Below are 22500 nucleotides of genomic sequence, written 5' to 3'. Positions count from 1 at the left end.
CATAAATAGAGTAACGTTAGATACAAATTTTAAATAAATAAATTTTATATAAATCTTTTGTGAAAAAAATGAATTTTATTATTAAAGAATAATTTTTTATATTTTTTTTAAATATAATTTACCTTTTTACAAAGACTTTATAAAATTTAACTATTTAAAAATTTGTATAAATAATTTCTCATTCAACCGACAATTGTAATTGCTATCTATTTGCGTGACTCGAACAACGGACAATTACTAGCTGCTGCCGCCTCTTACAAGCTAATTAGTAATCGAGTACTGTGGTTATTAATAGTTGTCCAATTAAATAATTACTGATTATATTATGTGTACATGCATCCCAAAGAGGAATTGCTAACTTGTCCCATGCAAATTGTAATTGCTACCTATACAACCTAACTAAACACCATGCAATTGATCATTATTCATTTATTTTGTCACTTAGCTAATGGTGCTCCTATTTGTATTCTTTTGCAACTTGCAAGTATAGATTGTACAACTCTATAAAACCACTCCCCCTCCCCTCCCGCCCAGTACTCTTTCTTCAATTTTTTTTTTTTTTTTCCTTCTTCCCTAAGGCCAAATAAAGGTATTGTTTAGAGACTTTCCGGTAGTCAAGAACACCACGCGCTCTATCGGGAATTCCTAAGCCGCCGATCTGTCAAACTATCAAATGCTGTGTCAAACGGAGCGGCGTGTCACCTACATGCATGGCTACCATGCACCAGTACTGCAACCTCTTTTTGCAATGTATTTTTGGTTTTTGCAGAATTTTTGAAGTGTTTGTTTTGTTTCTGTGTTTGTGTTAGCAAATAAAAGAAGAGAAATTTTATTTGTAGTCCCTACTTGGAGACTGCATGTGCATGCCTTTTATTAAATGAGAAAAAACACCATTTTAAGAAGGATAATTTTGTAACTTTAAAAAATTTTAAAACTAAAATTGCCTATACTTGCATTGCAATCTCCATTTAAGAACTGTAGCTAGCATTGCTCATAAAAGAAATAGGCTATTGGACTTTTATCCATAGCAGGGGAACCCCTCATCTTTTGGAGGATGGGGGTGGTTGTTTGCTTCTCCTCCTAATTAGGAGGATGGAGGTTGGATGCCTTTTCCTTCTAGGAGGTGGGGATGGTTATCTCTGTTTTTTACAGAAAATGATACTCTCAGTTGAGAATTTATAGAAGTTAAGATAATGTCCGTCGCCAAGATATGTGTGCGAGGAAGTTTCCAACAGATATGTAGTTTGGCTTGTAATCTAAGTTTTTCTCAGTATTAATCAGTCGCAGTTGTTACTTCCTTCTTTAATGAATCTATTTCTCATAAAATAAAAAAATAGTCACCATGCAATTGATTAACGTATATTTATGACAGTTAATTAAGTATGTTAATTAGCCATATATACGAATCTAAAAAGAATATTCAAAAGATCTCTTGATTCAAGCAATTATATAAAGTTGCTTTCATGTGCAATATTAATAATTGATTATACGACCATATATAATTAAGAGCGCATTCATGATTTAATTAATAATTTTGCAGCATATAATTTCAAATTCTATAGCCTCTGTCCCTCAATCAAATTAAAAGAAACAAAATTACAATAATAATTATAATTTTCCTTAACTTGTTTTCTTCTAATTTCTCTGACGGTTTTCCTAAACTTCGTCTTCGTATCGCCAAAGATATCTACAAGTCAGTCTCTTACCTCTAAGATATCTACACACACACACACACACACACACACACAAAATTAACTTTCCGACGGAACTTGTAATTATCTGATCAATTACTGACCTGTTATCGTTCTGACCAGCGCTAGCTAGCATCTCTTCGGCCCTCAATCAAAACCCATGCAGCTCATGTACGTTCAGTACTGCCACAATTTAGTTTATTTATCCAAATGATCACTTAAAAAAAATTACAGAACCTTTTTAATTCATACTACTTGTATATATATATATATATATATAATATAAATATATATGATCATCATGCATGTAGAAACTCAGCGACCATACGATCAGTATGAACTCAGAAATTTATTTCCACATTTAGGGCTCATTTGCAGCCATATATACAGCTGCAACCATTTCATAATGATATAACGTGAACTCAGAAATTTGTCCTATTGTATATTTGGCGTCGGCCTATGACTATGATCAGTCTCTGACAAAGGATAATCTACAATTTAAATATTTTCTGGTTTTTCAGAGCATGGAAGGGTTTCAATATTAATGACAGTAGGCATTTGGATTATGGCTACCGACACAAAAACTGCACTTGTTTCTCTTGGTGTTTTGATATCTTTTGAAATTAATGGAGCGAGATTAATGTACGTGGCAGGCAACGTAAGGCACGCGCAAGGACTATGTGAGTATAATGTGACCACTTGCCAATGATGGCAAAGAAAATGAATGGTTCAGATGTGAACCCTCTTACTGATATGGCCATTTGCTGTGGCCAAACAGAGGCATTTGCAACAGCAGTGTTTGCAAGTAATTAATTAAGCTCCTTTCTTCTGTCAATAATTCATACTAATATTAGCATGATATAGAATTAATCCCCTGACAAAAATGATACCATAACAATCAAAACCAAAGAAAACTTATTACAACCAGATGCAATACATATATATCATAACATCAACGGAGATGTAGGAATTCCTAATTGCTAGCTAGATAATGCTACAGCAAGAAGCGTAACACTAAGTTGATGAGCAAATTTTCTGGAAAAAAATAAAAACAAAATAAAAGGAGAGAAAAATTATCCACAGAGATTACCTCAAAATACTATAATTTTTTTTTTTTTTTATAAGTACCTCAAAATACTATAAATTTTATGCAATAACTCATGTAGATGCAAGAGTTTAGCTAGAACTAGGTGACTATATATAACTTTGGGTCTGGATCTATCGGGTTTACCATTTTTCGCTGCCCTGAAACCACCAATGGGGGTTGAAACAATTGAGTCTGCATTGCCAGAATTGTTTGAGGAAAGGGTAAAGGGTAGAGGGCTTGTTGATGGGGAGTGGGTTCAGCAGCAGTTGATTCTGCGGCACCCTTCTGCATGTGGGGTGCTTTGTGACACATTGCGGGCCAAACTCTTCAGCTGAAGGCCTAGTGAGTGAGTGCCAATTAGTGCTTCTGCCACACGCTGTGGAACAACATATCATTGCGAGGGAGATGGCCGGAGATCTAAAATTAGGAGTTGAGGTTGAAAAAGGTGAAGAAGACGGGCTATTTACTAGGGAGGGAGTGTGCAGGGCTGTGAGGGCAGTGATGTATGATGATAGCAAGGTTGGGCAGGAGGTGAGACCATACTAAATGGCGAGAGTTACTGCTAAGCCCAGGGGGCTTGAGAATTCCTGCATCGACAATTTTGTTCAATGGCTGTATTTTCTGCTGCAACGATTGTATAATCGCAATCAAGAATAATGATTTTATTTATAATTTTATAGGAAATTTTTTTCTTATTAACTACTATTCACCACTCCACATTTTACGTCATATGAAAAATACATTCACATTCTATAAAAAAGCTATAAATATAGAGTGTGAGAATGAATAGTAACTGATTTATAGCATTCCTCTTTCCATGGTGTGTTGTTGCTTGCTGCAAGTTTCTGCCTCTACCTTCCAGATATGAGTGTTGTTGCCAAGTGCAATACTAGTTTATGTCCCGTCTATATACAATTATGCTATTTACAAGTAGTGGGTGTATAATTTATAAACATATTATTTATTATATAACTCAGGACTAGAGTTATTAAAAAATTAAAATGTAAATATTTTTTTGAATTAAGTAAAATAATGTAGCTTTTTATATTAATTATATTTTTAATATTTTAATAAACAGACTTATAAATATTTTTCTTACTATGCACAGCTGCAACGCACGACAATGGCCGAGAGAGGCATGTTGAGTTGTCGCACATCCTAATTAAACGGGTTCAATCTTATGCACATTAGACATTCATATGCACATAAACGTCCAGGTCTGACCACTTGCAAAGCATGCCCACTTCAGGTTGAGTTGGGCTTCACTTCGATTTACTGAATTCAACACGGCCCAAGTTACCGCACTGCTGCCGATGCCCCCACGTAGCAAACAGAAGTTCCATGATTTAACATTTACTTAAATTACAACGAAATTAACCAGAATAAGGTAAGCGTAATTACAGGAAAAAAAAAAACAAAAAGTTAAAGCAGAATGCTTGTCGAGATAATTACAATTTTAGTTCTTTTCTTTACAATATTTAAGTATTATAAACTAATTATTCTTTCAAATATAAAATGCATTTAAAAAAAGACTGAACCCTTCATATATATTTATTAATATTCCTTGTAATAGAAATTAATTAAAACTAATTAAGAAAGTGGATTAATAGAAACTTGTAGCCTAATAGTATAGACAGCTTATATTATACATATAATAGATATCAAAAGAGGAAATTCAACAAAAAAAAAAATGAGAAAGCGTGTGGCATGTGAAGAGCAGAACCTGTGGTACCCATTGGTGAGTCAACCCTAGTTTACACGATTAGAAACCCAGAACGAATAGTGGGAAGCCGTGCAAACTTGGCAAGCAGTGATCGAATTGCGGAAGAAAGTGGCAAGAAGTTACGGATTATTCATGATGCTTGTAAGCATAACAAAAAATATTCCCTTAAACTTGCTTCAAGCATCAAACTTTCAAACCCAACGTCTTATTAATTTCCCCAAACAGCTAGCTAAAGTACTCTCCAAAAAGTTGGGACCGGCCCTCCTTTAGCTTACATCAACAGTAATGAAGAAGATCATGCGGGCACGCGTATTCCATTTCCCTCTCCTTCTGACCATTTTCATGATCTTCCCTCAAGTACTCCTAGTACAATCAGAGAATGATGATTTTTCTCGTCAACCTCCTCGGCCGATCATTCGAACCCAACATGATCGATCGGACTCTGACCCTCAACAGGTCTCTCTCTGTCTGTCTGATCTCTGTCTCTCTCTCTCTGATCCATCTAAGCCTTCATTATACCCATTATTTGCCATGTTCCATGATTTTAATTTCATGCACATCTATAAAATACGAGGTTAATTAATTATGATCACAAATACATGTATATTACTGTATCTTCATATATATTTTCCATGACATACGTCAGGTGCATATATCTCTGGTAGGGAGAGATCACATGAGAGTTACATGGATTACTGATGACAAACAAGCACCTTCAATTGTGGAATATGGAACGGAGAAAGGGAAATATGATGCAAAGGCAAGGGGAGAATATACAGAATATACTTACTTCAAGTATAGCTCAGGCAAGATCCACCACACTAAGATTGGACCATTGGAGCCCAGCACCACCTATTTCTACAGATGTGGAGGTTCAGGCCCCGAATTCTCCTTCAAGACACCCCCTTCGACATTTCCTATTGAATTTGTGGTGGTTGGTTAGTTATTGATCATCTGATTAATTTTAGTTTAGTAGAAGCTAGCGTATCTTAATCCCACATTATAATTATAGACCCCCTACCTTATTATCTCTAATTTGATATAATGTTTATGAGAATAAACAGATATATGTTTACAATTGAATATAGTTTGGGAGCATATTTTACAAGGAAAAATGTCACGGGTACTTTTAAAAACGACATATCTGCCTTTACAAAGGCATGCATGCAAGTGGCGCCTTGATTTAAAAAAATAAAAAATAAAATTGTAACCCTCAATTTTAACCCGTACTTGCTGCATGTAGAATATATAAATATATATGTAGACGACAGTATGGCCTTGAACCCACAATAATTAAGTTGCAGTACTTTAGATAATGATATGAGATAAGATAAGATGTTTTAGATGAAAGTTGAATAAAATATTATTAGAATATTATTTTTCAATATTATTATTCTTTTAGGATTTGAAAAAGTTAAATTATTTATTATATTTTGTATGGAAATTTAGGAAAAAATTATAATGATAAGATGGAATGAGATGAAATACTTTCACTATCCAAACGAGACATTCGCCGTGTTGATCCTAAGAGTATACGTAAGAGCCGTGGGGAATGATCTTGACTCCCAGCCATATATGGACATGATGACCTGATCGTTCTATATTTTTTAGTTTTGTTAAAGGGGCTACATCAGTTGCTAATTATCTGATTGGAAGATATTATAATTATACATCTCTTTTACCGTTTACAGTGGATTTTTGTTATTCATTTTAAATGGCTGAACTCTGAAGATTAGCTATTTATTAATTAGGAGTTACTCGTGTAATTAAAGAGAATATAGCCAACCGTACACCAAGGGTTGAATAATTGGTCGGACAATTTATAAGAGAATGTTGATCAAACTCTTAATTAACATCAAAATTAAGAAAAACTGGAATAGATAGGTTGATACAATTTTATAATCGGTTTGTCTTTTTAACCAGTAAGTTCTGAAACCATGATCAAACTAATTAGTCAAAACACAACCTTAAAATCTACTAATTGATCTAATTCTACATCATACTTATTAGTAGGATGATAGTATGGTATATAGAATTTTTCTATATAAATATATATATCCTTTTACGTACAGGTGACTTGGGACAGACAGAATGGACTGCATCAACCCTAGCACATGTTGATAGTGAAGACTACGACGTGTTTTTGTTACCTGGTGATTTATCATACGCCAATGGCCAGCAACCTCTGTGGGACACTTTCGGCCGCCTAGTGGAGCCCTACGCGAGCCGCCGCCCATGGATGGTGACCGAAGGGAACCACGACATTGAGATCATGATACCCGACCATCCCCAAGGCTTCACGGCCTACAATAGCCGGTGGCTGATGCCATACGAAGAGAGTGGATCCAAATCGAACTTATATTACTCTTTTGATGTTGCTGGGACTCACATAATAATGTTGGGTTCTTACACGAAGTTTTATGTGGAGTCGCCTCAGTACAAATGGCTGGAGTCTGATTTGGCTCAAGTCAATAGGAAGAAGACCCCCTGGGTTCTTGTTCTGTTGCATGCGCCTTGGTATAATACTAATACAGCTCATCAAGGCGAAGGAGACAGCATGAGACAAACAATGGAGAAGCTGTTGTATAAGGCACGGGTCGATGTGGTTTTTGCTGGACATGTTCATGCATATGAACGTTTTGTAAGTCATATTTCTGCTAGCTAGTTAGCTCTATAAACTATAATCGTGATGGGATAAAAGCAAAATTAAAAATGTGATACATATATATATATATATTAATCGGGGTCCTTTATTTTTCTTTTCGGTTCTTTAACAGATGACTTTATATATATATATATATATATACACATATATATGTATCATTTGCTCTATAACCAACATGGATTCTCTTCTCGATCGATGTCTTGCAGACTAGGATTTATCGCAACAAGCACAATCCATGCGGTCCAGTGTATATCACTATTGGGGATGGAGGAAACCGCGAAGGACTTGCATTAGAGTATGTACTCTTGAACTAATTATTTAGTTATTAGTACTATATATACCAGCTAGGCTTTGAAGGCACAAATTTAGGCAGAGATCTAGCTAATTGGGGTCTAAAGTAAACTGAAAATATATCTAGATCTAATTCTGCTTAATTTGATCGTGTAAACAAAAATTGAGGTAGGTGAGGCTTGTGGCCGTTAGCCAAGGCATGGGCGGCCATGGCTACACAACTCATCTTGCCAGACCGACGTCCCTGGCCAATCTATGAATTGATTAATGGCCATCTAGTTCGAGCCTACTTCCTAAACGGCAAGGTTAATACACCTATTCTTTATTAAAATCTCGTGACTAAATTAATTTCTAGCTAGCTAGGGCGCCTCTAGATCCTCGAGACAACTTCCAGCATGCATGAGTACTGAATGAGTTTAACAAAGGGGGTAAATTAAATTATATCTAAACGTAACCAGCTGCCGTCATCCAAGTTAATTAGGAATTAGTTTGCAATTGAAGATCTTCGATCGGAGAAGGGTCATCCGGTAGTTGGAATTAAGAAAAATAGTATTGATCTAGCGTTTTTTTTTTTTCCCTTTTTCCTCATGTCTTGGTCATGTTAATTAAAGACGTGTGTATAATATAGAGCATTATATATCGAGTTATCAATATGTAAATGTATTACATAAATGTAGGTATCTGGAACCTGCTTCTCCTCTTTCATTGTATCGGGAGCCAAGCTTTGGTCATGGACGCTTGAGGATATTGAACGAAACACATGCATATTGGTCATGGCACCGCAACAATGATGCAGACGCACTTGTTGCAGATACAGTCTGGCTAGAAAGCTTAAGCACTTCTAAAACGTGCCAGAATACCGTGGACGAGGAAGCGACAACATCATTTGTCAATGATGAACTCTAAGCGACACATACACACGCATAAATGAATATAATTGCTTATCATGTTGGAAGCCATATATGTTGTGTATTATTTTCACTGAAGATGTTTTACAATTTTCATTGCTGCAATTAGTGGATCTTCTATGCGCTTATTAAGTGATTGATCATATCTAGCCTAACTTTATCTCAATATCAAATTGGTATCGATTCCTTCTTTAATTTTCACTAGCTAGCATTTCTTATAACTAGGACGAACATATATATATATATAATTTATGGTGATCTTTAGTATCAAGACAAATGGATATGCAAAATAACTAGCGCCACAAGTTTAGGATCGAGGGCACTAAAAACTTAAACGTCGGGACGCATTCACGATGAAGTGATCTCTAGAAACGACCAGTCAATTACGTTCAGCCCTAGAAACAACCTACCTTTTTGGTTTATGTAAGAGTATCCCCATCAGCAGCTCTATATTATTGTTATCCCTAAATTATAGAAAATAATTTAGTAAAAAGCTCAAATACCCCCTCCCATCCCATTCCCTATTTTAAGATTTTGGTTTAGGGGATGAATAGTGGTTCCCTAAATATAAGGAACCACTATTCATCCTCTAAATCATCTTTTACTAATATTTTATTCTAATAAATAAAATATATTCTTCTAATCAATTATATTTTCACTTCTACTCATATTTATTATAGTTTTAGATAATAATTTTAAAAATAATTTAAATAATTACTAAAATATAAAAATAATAATTTTAAAAATATTATCAAACCCGTAAAAAAATAATTTTAATTTTTGTTTAAAATATTCACTATAGTAATAGTTCCAAACATAAGAAAAATAATTAAGTAGTTAAGTTTGTAAATGGAAGTGAGAAAAAAAAGTAATAAAAAAAGAATAAAAGAATATTATTTTAATAGAATAGAGAAATGATAGGGAATGAGATGTAGAATGTTTTTTAAAAATGAGTAAAATTTAGGATAAAATTATAGGAAGTGTCCATTTTAGCTAAAATTTAAGAAAAAATTTAGAGAATCGGATGTGAATGCTCTAAGAATTAGGCCGGGTTAATTTAGGGAATAAGAAAAATCAATGAATAGTAGTGAAATGGTTTAAATTGAGATCTTTTATTGGGTTTTGGGAAGTATAAGAGAAAAAGAATAAAAATATTATTAGAATATAATTTTTTAATATAAGTTTATTTTGTAATTTGAAAAAATTGAATTTTTTTTTTATATTTGTAAGTTTGAAAAATTTATAATGATTAATTAGGTAATGATTAGATGAAAATATTAAAGACTTGAAACTGAAAAATGTTTGTATTTGAGAAAGAAATTATAAAAAATCTTGAAATGAGATGAGATGATTTCTAGTTCCAAACGAGGCCTTAATAAAGTTCACCGCTAATGTTGTAAACATCCCAAAATTTTGTGACTACATTTAACCGACAATATTAACCGCTTGCACCACAATTCGAGATGAGCAAATGATTAATATATAATGAGTAATGGTACATATAGTCATGGAATGTGTAAGTGTCGTGCAATCAATTTAAAAAAGAATGAGATCTACTATTAAAAAATTAATTTTTTTTATGTAGGTTCCGTATTTATTACCTTTTTTAAAGTAATTATATAACGTTTACGTATTCACAACTGTAATTATCATTTCTTATATATAATTGAGTTTTAGTTTATTTAGATTATTAGTATTTGTTTTCCGTAATTATGAGTTTTTGTTTCATAATTCGATGAATGAGTGATCGAGAATTATTTTGCAGCGTAATGACATGTTTAAATTTTTTATAATTTATTTTAAGTCAATCAATATAATTATGTTACTTTATTAAAAATAATTTTAATTTTAAATAGTACCGTTTATTTTGAATAAAATTGTAAAATAGTTATAGACGAAGCAGGTAACATTCAAAGTCGATCCAATTAGTACGTAATCCAATTAATTAGAAGTCCCTTTCCGATCTACGGTACGGTCCCTCGGAGTGGGAGGTATGGCAGGCAATCGGCCTTATCCTCTATTCCTCTCTACGCTAGCTATGATCAGGCCAATCAATCCAATGCCTCCGATCGAGGCAAGTAATTGCATTACAAATAATCTTCGCAACCTCTTAATATTTTACACTTTACATTTTTTTTAATTTTTTTAATTTTTTTCTTTTATCAAATATTTATTATATGAATAACGAATAGAAAATTTAAAATAATTCAAAAAAATAAATTTAAAAAAAATTTAAAAAAAATATTAAAAAATAAAAAAAATAAAAAAATTTAAAAAAATATAAAATATAGAGTATAGTGAAGATTGTATAGCAAAACTCACTGCATTAACGTGCGACGGCAGCGTGCGACTTTGTGAGAGGGGGGTCCAGGCTGCAAGAGGAAAATCAAAGCAGGGGGTGCGAAATGGGAAAGAATTTCGGAAGTGCAAATTAGGAAAGTGAGTACTTCTACGTGTATTTACAGTTTTATTTATATTTATATTTATAATATTTATTTTGTAAGTTTTTTTTAAAATTAAAATTAAAATTTTAAATTTCATAATTTTCAACATATCAATAATTAATATGTAGAGAAGTAAATTTTTTTTAAGTACATTAATATTTTTCATATATATATATATATATATGCTTGTCCTACGTCACAATGCATATATTGTTTCTTTTATTTTTGATTTTGATCAAAGAGAACGGATCGGCAATACCTTCAATTTTATTAATTATTAATTTATCATCACTTTTGACAAACTAATACCATATAACAAGAAAACCCTAATTATAGGACGTTACAGAATTCCAAAACTAAGATTTAATTAATTAAGTATTTTAAATTATATATATATATACAAGCCACTAGCTAGCTAGCTATATATTGTCTTTTTTAAGTACAAGTAAATATATAGGTTAAATACATTGAGATAAAAATCGATGCGTACATAATATGACACAATGGGCACTTTCAAGCCTATGAAAATATCCCTCTTATTCTAATTCTTCTTTACTTTTATAGTGGAAAAGATCCACTTTAAAGTAGAAATGCTGTAAATAAAGAGCTTGGACTCAATGTATTTATCTTTAGTATATATAAATATATATATATATATATATATATAAAGCTAAAACTTGTGTAATATATATATTAAATATTTACAAGTTATTTAATCCTGAGTACGTACCCTATATATATAGTTACGTACTTTTCTTTTTTTCTTCTCTCTACCTATTGTCTCTGGCCCAGAAGCCATTGTACGTAGTTCTTTCGTAACCTCGAGGATATCCAAGCACTCACACAACCATGCACACGTTTGTCGTGTTTAAATTATCCTAAGCAATGATCGATAATTATGTCTTTTAGAATTATTTAATTAACTAGTTTCGTACGAAAAAATAATAGCCAGGTTTTGTTACATTTGTATATATATAGCCTAGGATATATATATATATATATATAGATAGTAGTGATAAAATCACTACACGTATGTTTACCGTATTCGATATGGACATTGAAATTTTGAGCGATATTCCTATATATGTTGTGAAATATGAAAACATCATTAATATATATAGTCGAAATTTATTTTAAACGTCATCTTATTAATGTTCTTACACCTCAAATCATTGAGTTGCTAATTTAAGAAACAAGTTTCCCCGCCCCCAGCTAGCTGCCGACTTAATTCTATTTATTATTTGTTGAGTTTTCCCTCTCAATATTCCAAGCAAAACTATAGAGAAAAACGAAGTATTCAAATCTCCAACCGCCCATATATATCGATCAGTACATAAGATTACCAACTCATGATGTTATATTAATTGAGTACAACGTGTAAATTAGTCGAAGCACATATATGTTTCAACCATTACATGTCATGATAGTTTATGGTCTTCTTGCGTACGTGCAGTGTTTTTCAAAAACTAGAAATATGTAGTAAAGTTGAAACTCGTGTACTCTTTTGCCTATAGTATTTCCTATGAGATGAAAATGACAGTACTGATCTTATTTCAAAGGCTTAATTTGCACTAACAATTGTTCATAAAAGAGAAAAAAAACACAAATACGTACAGCACACACAAAAATATAAAAAGACGTGCAGTATAAACTCATTGAATTGAATTCACATCCTTCTTGACCAATATATATATATATATATATATATATATATATATATATATATTCTGATGTCACTTGATCTTATCTAATTTTAATAAGAAATTTTTAGACGTGATATATAGTTCTAAATATTCTATCATCTAGCTAGCTAATTGATACCTGATCATATGTAGATATAGAGATATTCATGATATAATCCGATATTAATTATTGGTGGACTAAATATTTTTAATTGTATAATTTCAATGCTTGCTAGCCGCCTAATAATTAGTACTAATTAATCGATTGCTCATATCAACATCATGACTTGCATGCTTTCCGCCTTCAAACGCAAAACTAATTCTTATTATAAAAAGAATAAGTTTCTTCTAATTTGAAATGATTAATTATAAGATAGTTAAATAATTAAGAGTACGAGTTGGCAGGTTTCTTAAAGAATTTGCATGATTATATAATTGTCGACTATATATATATATATATTTCAACAGATTCCTAATGGCCGATTAATATGCGATCTCCATTGATTTAGCTATCTCCAATCTTCAAATCACGCTACATGAGGTGGTCCCTTAGGAATTATATACATATGCCTTTCAGGAAGGTGGACGGGCGGGCATATTCGATCTGGATATTATAAACGAGGATCATTTTCAAAAAGTAGATTCCTGGGCATATTCTGGTACATACATATAATTACTTTGGTGAACGTTCAAGTTCACATTTAAGTTCTAATTAAATCTTGTTGATAGAGTTTAGGCATTTATAATTATATAAACATCAAGGCATGCACGTACAAGTACTACTGCTCACAACCTTCCACGGTGAGTCTTCATCTGACCATTTGTAGTGCTGTTTCTTTCCCGGTACCATTCCCATGCACCCACGCACGCAAAATGATAATGCAAGAAACTAATATGTAGTTGCCCGTCTGCATGCAGCATGATGGAGTACTAATAGTATTGGTTTTAATTAAATTAAGTGATTGTAAATGACAATCGATCGCGTGTATGTGTGTGTATAGATCAGTGATAGGGTTACTACCGGCTTATTATTATTCATCTATTACTCAATGCCATTTCAATTTTTTTTTTTTTATCATTTTCTTTTAAATATTTTTTTAACATTCTTAATTACTAAGAAAAAAATTAAAAAAATATATAACTTTATTAATACTCACTTCCTTAACTATTAAGTAAAATAAAAATTAAAAAAAAATCAAATACAAAAAAAGTAATAAATAAATAGTGGTAAGGTAATAACCTTATCACTATTCATATATATACATATATCCCCTGTGGTAATCTAACCTGAGATTCCCCTCGATTATCCGTTTAAAAGAAAATTAAAAAGAAACTAAGAAAATGAAAGGAAAAGCGTGTACTGATCAAGTTCTGCAGTTTTGAGGAGTACGTAGCTAGGAATTACATTGTTGAAAAACCTAGAGTTCCAATATTCAAAGGGTTAATATATATCCTGATGTTTAATTTGAACAAGACTTTATATATATATATAATTAGGTTCCCGTTGCTTTCTTTAGTAATTTAATTATTCAAACATATATATATAATATATATACTTGCACATGTTGAATTTTGATATAATGCTATATATTAACACTTCTTGAATTTGAAGTAATTTTTTAATCGCGTCAAGGTTCGGAATGATTTGATGTCCTGTCAAATCTCTTGGCCGGCTACGTGTACTAATTCCTCAATTCCACACAATAATAAAATTATTATAATTAGCTAGGCCTCGTAGGTCGATCGAATGTGACGTTCTATCATTCCACTCAATTATTTCTATATAGAACACGTAGATTAATCTGCATTATCCACTATTAGTCGCCTAAAACTAGCTAATTCAATATATATATATATATATATATATATATATATGAAATTGTACGTAGAGAGAAAAATGGATGAGTTTGTGGCCGGCCAAGGCCATTCCAAACATGAACCCTTTGAATATAAATTTTATGCATGGTGGTTCAGTATCTAGCTAGTTAGGTCCCACTACTACATTATAAGCACTATAAGAAAATTGGTTATTTACGACTAGTTATTTTTAACGAAATGATTAATTTTAACTAAAATGAGTCTATTTTTATTGTAAATAATATTTTCCTCGTAAAAAAAGGTCATAAATATTTATTTTTCTTGTAGCGAGGCATATTGAGTTAATTAAGTTCTTTTAGCTAGATCAAGGAAACTATGCATATCTTTAACCTTTTCTTAGTACAATATTAGTGCATGTAGTTAGAATCAAGGAAAGGAGGGGGGAGAGAGAGAGAGCCTCGCCATTTTTTCACATCTGCAACATGAGATTCTCATAGAACCCGTGCATTTCCGCATCATATAATTGTAATATTATTTCTGGCTCGTCATGAAAATAACTTAGCTAGCCAAACAAAATATCTAGCTAGCAAGAAAGAGATCATACTCAGCCTAGCTAGCTCGCTCGCTATCATGGACACGCCGTAACAAGTTTTTCAAACGGCTCGTCAGTGTCAGATTATAACCAACAACGCAAGAAATTAAGTCCGGTCCTTATATTGTCGTTTACTTATATCCACTAACAAGCTCATGATCATACGGCCAAGAAGTGAGATGATCATTCCGAGGGTCGCTAAGCTGTCCTGATCATCATTTAGTCTTTGATTTTATCTCGCTATATTTTGAACATATATATCAAAGATTAATAAAGCAGCACATGTACGTATTGATGAATCTCACAATTAATATAATTTTGAACTTATCAAAGATTAAGCAGCACGCAAATCATGTACGTACGTAGTACTGGATGTCCAATGAAAGATAAATGTAGTTAATTACCCTATATATATATATATATATATATATATATATATTATGAATCAAGAGCTAGCTAGGTGAATGTCGTTTTACCTATTTTTGGTGTTTGCTGAAAGAAAAAAGCCAATTTTGAGTCATATAATATAGACAACCCGAGGCGCCTTTATGCAGCTGGCCGGTTGAGAGTACACCAGAACATTAACATTTTTGTATGGTCATACACTTATAGATTTGCTGCAAGCATATCCAAAATAACACCGAAGTGGCGCGCGGGGATTGCTTGACTAGGCCGTAGCAGCCTGACCTAATTTACTTATTTTTCCAAAATTCTTGTATCACACTTCTTACATTCCTCCGAATATATAAATATTCGACTCTTCACAAGCATAGCTAATCTCGAACCCATTAGCCATACGTCAATGGAGAATTTATACCCTCGCGCTTTCTCTCTGATCTTAACCTTGTTTCTGATATTCTTCCCTCAACTCCTGCAATCACAGACACAGAATGGTGCTTTTTCTCGGCAACCACCTCGCCCAATGGTATTCACCCCACATAACGGGCCCGAATCCGACCCCCAACAGGTCTGCCATCAATGATCTCATGTATTTCCGGCCTACAAATAAGATCACCCATTCTTAGTTTTCCTTGCCTTAATTTGTATATTCAATCGACTTTACACGTTCATATTTGTTTGATCTAAAAGGGACACGCCGGCCAGTACTTATTTGTCTCATATTCACTTTAATTTGGAGCAGTTCAGATAAATTACTATCCATTATTTCCTTGCCATTCATGTTAAAGTACAATATATTGGTTTATAACTCTGTTCAATCTTCGAGTTCAGGAAACATGCGTACCCATGTTGCTTATACTTTTCGTTGGTCCCATATTTTCAGGTACATATTTCATTGGCGGGGATCGATCATATACGAGTTTCGTGGATTACTGAGGCCAAACATGCGAAATCAATAGTGGAATACGGGAAAGAATCCGGAAAATACAATGCATTGGCAACCGGTGAACACAAATCGTATACTTACTTTTTTTACCACTCAGGCGAGATCCACCACGTTAAGATTGGACCCTTGGAGCCCAGCACCACCTATTTCTACAGGTGTGGAGGTTCGGGCCCGGAGTTTTCCTTCAGAACACCGCCTTCAGGATTTCCGATTGAATTTGCAGTTGTTGGTAAGCCATCATGACCTTTCCAATTTATTAACCTATACAAGCCACTTTTCACACAGTAGTACTACTTCTCTGCTTGAGTTGGACGCTAGCTTTAACGCATACAAATCATCTTTTTAACTGTCTCGCTGAATTTGATCGCTCAATTCTATATATACGAATATTTACAATATTTATGTCTCTTTTGAATTGAATCATCATCCAATATGCAATTCGACTAGTAACTTAATTAGAGAGATATAAATTTCACTTTATAACACCATGATGACCTTTTTGTGCCTTTTCCTTCGAACGTGACAAAGCATCAATGGATGTGAGTTAGTTAGGCTAGCAATGAGTGCCTTAATGTCTAAGCAAAGCTGGCCATGACGGATTGGAAGAGTGCACACTACTCGTTAGAAATTTAGAATTAGAATAAGTTGCATTAATCTTGGTATCTTGCACTGTCGTGTCGTGCTTTTCTTGTGCCATGGGCATATATACTTGCATATATATGGAAACAGTTTTTCACGCGTGTTAGGTCACTCCTCGGTTACGGCTAGTCCATGTTAGCAATCTGAGCAGTAGCTCGGGGGTAGTCTTCGAGAAATTATCTTCTCTATGTAAATGGTTCCCGACGTGTGTCTGATCAGTACGTACTAGCGTAGCTGGACTGCAACGTGGTGCAATATTAATTAAGCACATAGCTTTATATATGTTGTAAATCTAATTATAAATTACGACCGAAAAAAGATATTGTATGGTCTGGTCAAATTTAGCCCGGCCCCCACCTCAAAAATCAAGAGAAGATCATTACTACTTTCTGCCAGAAGGCCGCAAGATACAAGCTGATCGAGCTAGCCTTGCCAACACAAAGGCTGGAAAGGGGGAAACTGACCCAAAACCAATTAAAGGTCCAGTCTCAAATGCCATAAACTTACAGCAACCCTTCCTATAATTCCAAAAAAAAAAAAAAAAATGGAAAATTTGAACTTATTTTAACCCTAGCTCAGGCGAGAAAAATAAAACACGTTAATCGTAAGTTTTTTCTACCAGCTACTCAACCAATATCTGAGGTTGGAAATTGGGAATAGACAGATAAATATATCCAGTTGAACTACTCCTTGATATATGCTATATTTTGTTTGCAGGAGACCTGGGACAAACTGAATGGACCGCTTCAACCCTACAACACATCGATAGTAAGGACTACGATGTGTTTCTGTTACCCGGAGATTTATCCTACGCCGATGGCCAACAGCCCCTTTGGGACTCGTTCGGACGCCTAGTTGAGCCATACGCGACCCGCCGCCCATGGATGGTGACCGAAGGCAACCACGAGATTGAGACCATCCCAATCCTCCACCCCTACGGCTTCAGATCCTACAATGCCAGGTGGCGAATGCCGCACGAGGAAAGTGGATCGACCTCAAACTTGTATTACTCATTTGACGTGGCTGGGACTCACATTATAATGTTAGGATCTTATACTGAGTTTGATGCTGACTCGTCTCAGTACAAGTGGCTTGAGGCCGATTTGGCCAACGTTGACAGGAAGAAAACGCCATGGATCTTTGTGCTCTTGCATGCCCCCTGGTATAACTCTAATACAGCACATCAAGGTGAAGGAGAAAGCATGAGAAAAGCTATGGAAGAGTTGCTGTATAAGGCACGGGTCGACGTGGTTTTTGCAGGCCATGTTCATGCATATGAACGATTCGTAAGTCGCATATTCTTCTCTCGTTACGTTTATATATAGTTGAATTTTTTCCATTGAAAATCCTTGGAAATTTTACGGTTTTTCTATTGGACTGTGTGCATGGATGGCAGACTCGGATTTTCCATAACAAGGAGAATCAATGTGGTCCGATGTATGTGACGATTGGTGATGGCGGGAACCGAGAAGGGCTTGCATTAACGTAAGTACCCATTAAGTTTTTTAAAGGCCTTGCCAATATGCTGCCATAAAGCCCATATATACGACACCTTATGGCTTATGAGTCCTACTGCCTGCCTTTAGGTGCAATTTGGATTGAGTTTTTAATTTCATGAGCCTATCAATAGGCAATCTGGCGAGCAGGCCTAGCGGTTTATGCCGAAGATTGCAGGACTCTTGTCAAACTCATATCAATTTATTTCAAATCAATTATTAAAGGACTCATTATTTTATCAACTTTCTATAAAATATTAAACATATTTTAACCTATTTTATATATTCAAACATATATCTCAACCTACTTCATACATGCAAATACGTTTGAATGGAATTCACAAAATATTACTGTTCACAAAATAACTCAAAATAATTTGACATCACATCAGTATTCAAATACATGCAGCTTTAATCTCAACCAACTTGTAACATTTGGATGCAAGGAATACAAAAGCTTTTTTTGGGGGGGGGTTGTAAGACTACCAATTTGATAATCATGGATAAGAGTGAAAGTGTTATTTAATTCGTTCTGTTGAAATCCTTGGTGTTTTATCCCTGAAAATAATAATATCTATGTGGCTAAACCTAAAAATTGAAATTCAGGTTCAAGAACCCAACTTCCCCTCTCTCGTTGTTTCGGGAGGCAAGCTTTGGACATGGGCGGTTGAGTGTATTAAATCAAACACATGCACATTGGTCATGGCACCGCAACAATGACTCCAACGCAGTTGTGGCAGACCAGGTCTGGTTAGAAAGTTTAAGCATCTCTAAAGCATGCTGGGAAACTCTGCAGGACCATGGATTATCATCGTCTCTCAAAGACGAATTATAGCTTTGACTTGAATATGACTATATATTTAATTGGAGGTTAACCTTACGCTTGATCAGTTTTTCAAAGTTTCAAGGTTACAAACAGTTTGCAATTCCTTTTTTCTCTGTGTTTCACTTACATTTAGTCATGATCTCCGGTTGATAAAATATATTGTGATGAATAAATAAAAAAGGAAAGAAATGCTTGACATAGTCCAACTCTTTTGGAGGGTCTGTTTCAATCTGGTCATGCTGTAGAATCAGGAATTGCGTATACTTTGATCCCCCAAGAAAATAATAAAATTGTGAGCTTGATTAAGCCCATTGTTACTTTTATCTAAGAGAAAAGAAAGAGAGATGCCGAGTAAGATGTAGATCTCAAAAGTCAAGAAATAGCAAAGGGAGAAAGAAGCAACAAATTGATGCATTCTCCTCGACTAAGTTAAATGATAGTAAAATGAAATGAAATGATTTTAGATTAAAATTGAATAAAATATTATTTTTTAATATTATTATTATTTTAAAATTTAAAAAAAATTAAATTATTTCTTATATTTTGTATAAAAATTTAAAAAAATTATAATAATAAGATAAGATAAAATCGTTTCTATATCTAAACATGCCTATCTCGTTTACATTCAAAACTCACTTCAACTCAACTCATCTCATCATTACAACTTTTTCAAATTTTCATACAAAATATAATAAACAATTCAATTTTTTTAAATCACAAAACAACTTTTCTAAATTTCTATACAAAATATAATAAATAATTTAATTTTTATTCTACTATTTACAAACCATCTCAATTCTTCTCTAAATTCAAATTACTCCTAAGTCGAACGTACCAATTAACCAAACAAACAGATATTTCCGTTGTTGATTTTGTCAAAACCAAAACCAAAACCTTTGTCCGCAAGCCTTCGGCAGAGATGTTGTTGTTGCATAGTTTATTTTCATGACCAAAAAAGTCTAAAGAGGTAATGTTGTCAATTTGTCACGTTTCGCTGTTCCTCATGGAAAGGTACTTTTGGATTTGTTTGAATGCGAAAAAGATAAATCATTTTTTCCTTCCTTTTTCTAATAATAGATGGGAGCATGCCCAGTAGTGGTACAATGCCACCCACCCAGATAAGTTGGCAGGCATGTCCTGATTGGCTGGGCTGCGCATCAACGATTCAAAGCCAGTTTGTACAGCATTCAAGGAAAGTTTCCTTGAATCTACACCTAACGCTGCGCATTTCCATTTTTTCTTTTTACAAACCAAATCAAAGCAAAGCCCACATCAAACTTTTATTTTACAATAAAATCAAAGGGTGGTATATATATAATATATATTATCGTAGTACCGCGTACAGGCGATCACTATCCAATTCATCCAGTCATGCGATCTGACGGTCCCTATTAAATTAAATCTTCTCAAGCTTGTCAGCTCTGACCACGGGATTCGCCCTCGCGATCTCTTCTCTTCCAACTGTCTTGAAATCAAACGTACACCCGTGCTTCTCCGGGTACCTATGGATCCCACAAAACGTGGTCCCACACCTGCACCTAAACCCGGTCAACCCGGTCCGCCTCCTGCAAACCAAACACCGGTTAGGCCGGGACGCCACCGCCACGTCATCGCCACCGCCCACAACCGCCGGAGACACTATGTCCACGGCTACCTCAGGTAAGGTCAACGCGGGAGGGGTAGGAAGCGATTCGGTCTCCGATTGATAGGAGGATGGTGGAGGAGGAGACAAAGAAGTCGAGGAGACGGGAGAAAGGGCGATTTCGATCGAGGATTTGGAGGAGGAGGATGAGGATCCGGTGTGCTGTAAGTCTCGGTAGCATTTAGAGCAGAGGTTCATTGTAGTGGGGCTGCCGAAGAAGCCGCAGTTGTTGGCGCATAGTCGGTGGCCCTCAGAAGCCTGGCATCTGTGCTCTTCCGCCATTTCTCTCTATTTCGTGCTTCGCTTTTTCGAGCTCTGTTTGTATCTGAAAACCAAAAAGACGCGACTTTAACGATCGGATCAGATCCTTGAATATAAAAATTAAAAACGGATCTGAAAAATTAAAAACCTCAGCGCTGTGAAGAAAACATGAAAATTTATAAAATTGAGGAAGCCGTTTGGAAGCTGAGAAACGTATATGGAAGAAAACAATATTTTTGTTTCTAATTTTGTTTGGTTTTCCTATGGCGTTAAACATCCAAAACAACGGATAGGAACGGATTAAAAAAAACGCAAGGAGTTTGGGATTCTAAAATTGATTTTGTGTTGAATTAGCTACCAAACAGATCGCAAAAGACAATAGAAAAGTAAAAGGAAAAGAGTATAGATGACGGATCGTACCTGTTGTTGAAGAATAAACAGAGAAATTTCGAAACCATCAAACGAGATAATAAGAGGAGGGAGGAGAGAAAAATCTTAACGCGGAAGAATTATCGGACAGAGGAAATATTAAAGACGGAAAAGGGGAAGAGAGAGGGAAGGAAGCAGCCGCGAAAAGGGACAAATTCAGATTTATCATTTTCAATAATTAATCATCATCTTCACCACTAGACTTTTTTTTTCACAAACCAAAAATAAAAAAATAAAAAAAATAACTGAGGGACAGCCTGGACTTTCCCGGGTTTGAGTAACTTTCGTTATCCTGCTGCGAAATTCATGCATAAAGTAGCGGAAAAGGGAATAATGACGTGTCCTCTGTTGGACCGTCGCGATTAACACGTGGAGTGTGTTCATGGTTTGGCGTGGCGGTGTGGTGGGTTTTTTATGTTGATTTTTTTTTGGCCCGCGTCTTGCTTCGCTGTATGTTCATGGCTTTAACAGAACGAACGAAGAGCAATCGTCCAAACATGCCTTAAACGATAAGAATGATGACAGGCCGTTTTGGGATGGAAGAGCCAATTCAAATACGGATCCACCTTACTCCGACTGAGGTTTCTAGTTTTTTAATTTTCTTATCGATGATATTTGTTTTAACTTTTTTTACCCAAGGCTAGATTCAAATGGATCCTCAATTTGGAGAATGTATTAATTAAACTTTATTGGTTTTACCCATTTTATGTATAATTGACCTCAATTGGAACCATCTAGACCGTGACAACTATCATATTGAGACATTATTTTTTGAATATTGGCCATTGATGGCTTTATTGACGTGGCATACATTATGTAATGTCGCATGATTTATTAAAAATACAACAAATATATTTAAACCAAAACGACATCAAAAACTACAAAAAGAGTAACTATAAAATTCTATATTCATTCTACTCATTTTGTGTTTTGTGTTTTGTGTTTTTAATTTTTTAATAAA

General features: G+C 34.3%; 3 protein-coding genes across 4 annotated transcripts; 2 read left to right on the top strand and 1 right to left on the bottom strand.

The window, feature by feature from the left end:
- Positions 1 to 4622: 4622 nt before the first annotated feature.
- LOC121265411 (purple acid phosphatase 22-like) lies at positions 4623 to 8556 on the top strand. The gene is made up of 5 exons (XM_041169030.1): positions 4623 to 4957; positions 5148 to 5439; positions 6574 to 7142; positions 7373 to 7461; positions 8135 to 8556. Exons 1-5 carry the CDS (start codon positions 4787 to 4789, stop codon positions 8361 to 8363), a joined length of 1350 nt encoding a protein of 449 aa, XP_041024964.1. The 5' UTR covers positions 4623 to 4786; the 3' UTR covers positions 8364 to 8556.
- A 6751-nt stretch (positions 8557 to 15307) lies between these two features.
- On the bottom strand, positions 15308 to 21700 carry LOC121265463 (zinc finger A20 and AN1 domain-containing stress-associated protein 4). 2 transcript variants are annotated; one of them, XR_005940664.1, is made up of 3 exons: positions 21531 to 21700; positions 20527 to 21174; positions 15308 to 15339 (listed from the first exon to the last, which is right to left on the bottom strand). XR_005940664.1 is itself a non-coding variant. In XM_041169103.1 (2 exons), exon 2 carries the CDS (start codon positions 21129 to 21131, stop codon positions 20604 to 20606), a length of 528 nt encoding a protein of 175 aa, XP_041025037.1. In that variant the 5' UTR covers positions 21132 to 21174; positions 21531 to 21699; the 3' UTR covers positions 20240 to 20603. The 2 variants fall into 2 exon arrangements, 1 of the variants encoding a protein (XP_041025037.1); XM_041169103.1 differs by lacking the exon at positions 15308 to 15339 and having other exon boundaries at positions 20240 to 21174; positions 21531 to 21699.
- Positions 15599 to 19307, top strand: LOC121265413 (purple acid phosphatase 22-like). The gene is made up of 5 exons (XM_041169033.1): positions 15599 to 15868; positions 16184 to 16475; positions 17603 to 18171; positions 18282 to 18370; positions 18988 to 19307. Exons 1-5 carry the CDS (start codon positions 15704 to 15706, stop codon positions 19214 to 19216), a joined length of 1344 nt encoding a protein of 447 aa, XP_041024967.1. The 5' UTR covers positions 15599 to 15703; the 3' UTR covers positions 19217 to 19307.
- Positions 21701 to 22500: the final 800 nt, after the last annotated feature.

The sequence above is a fragment of the Juglans microcarpa x Juglans regia genome, chromosome 5D (genome assembly GCF_004785595.1).
Source record: "Juglans microcarpa x Juglans regia isolate MS1-56 chromosome 5D, Jm3101_v1.0, whole genome shotgun sequence".
Classification (NCBI taxonomy): domain Eukaryota; kingdom Viridiplantae; phylum Streptophyta; class Magnoliopsida; order Fagales; family Juglandaceae; genus Juglans; species Juglans microcarpa x Juglans regia.
The sequence above is the reverse complement of the archived record's forward strand: the minus strand, read 5'-3'. Positions and strand labels throughout refer to the sequence as shown.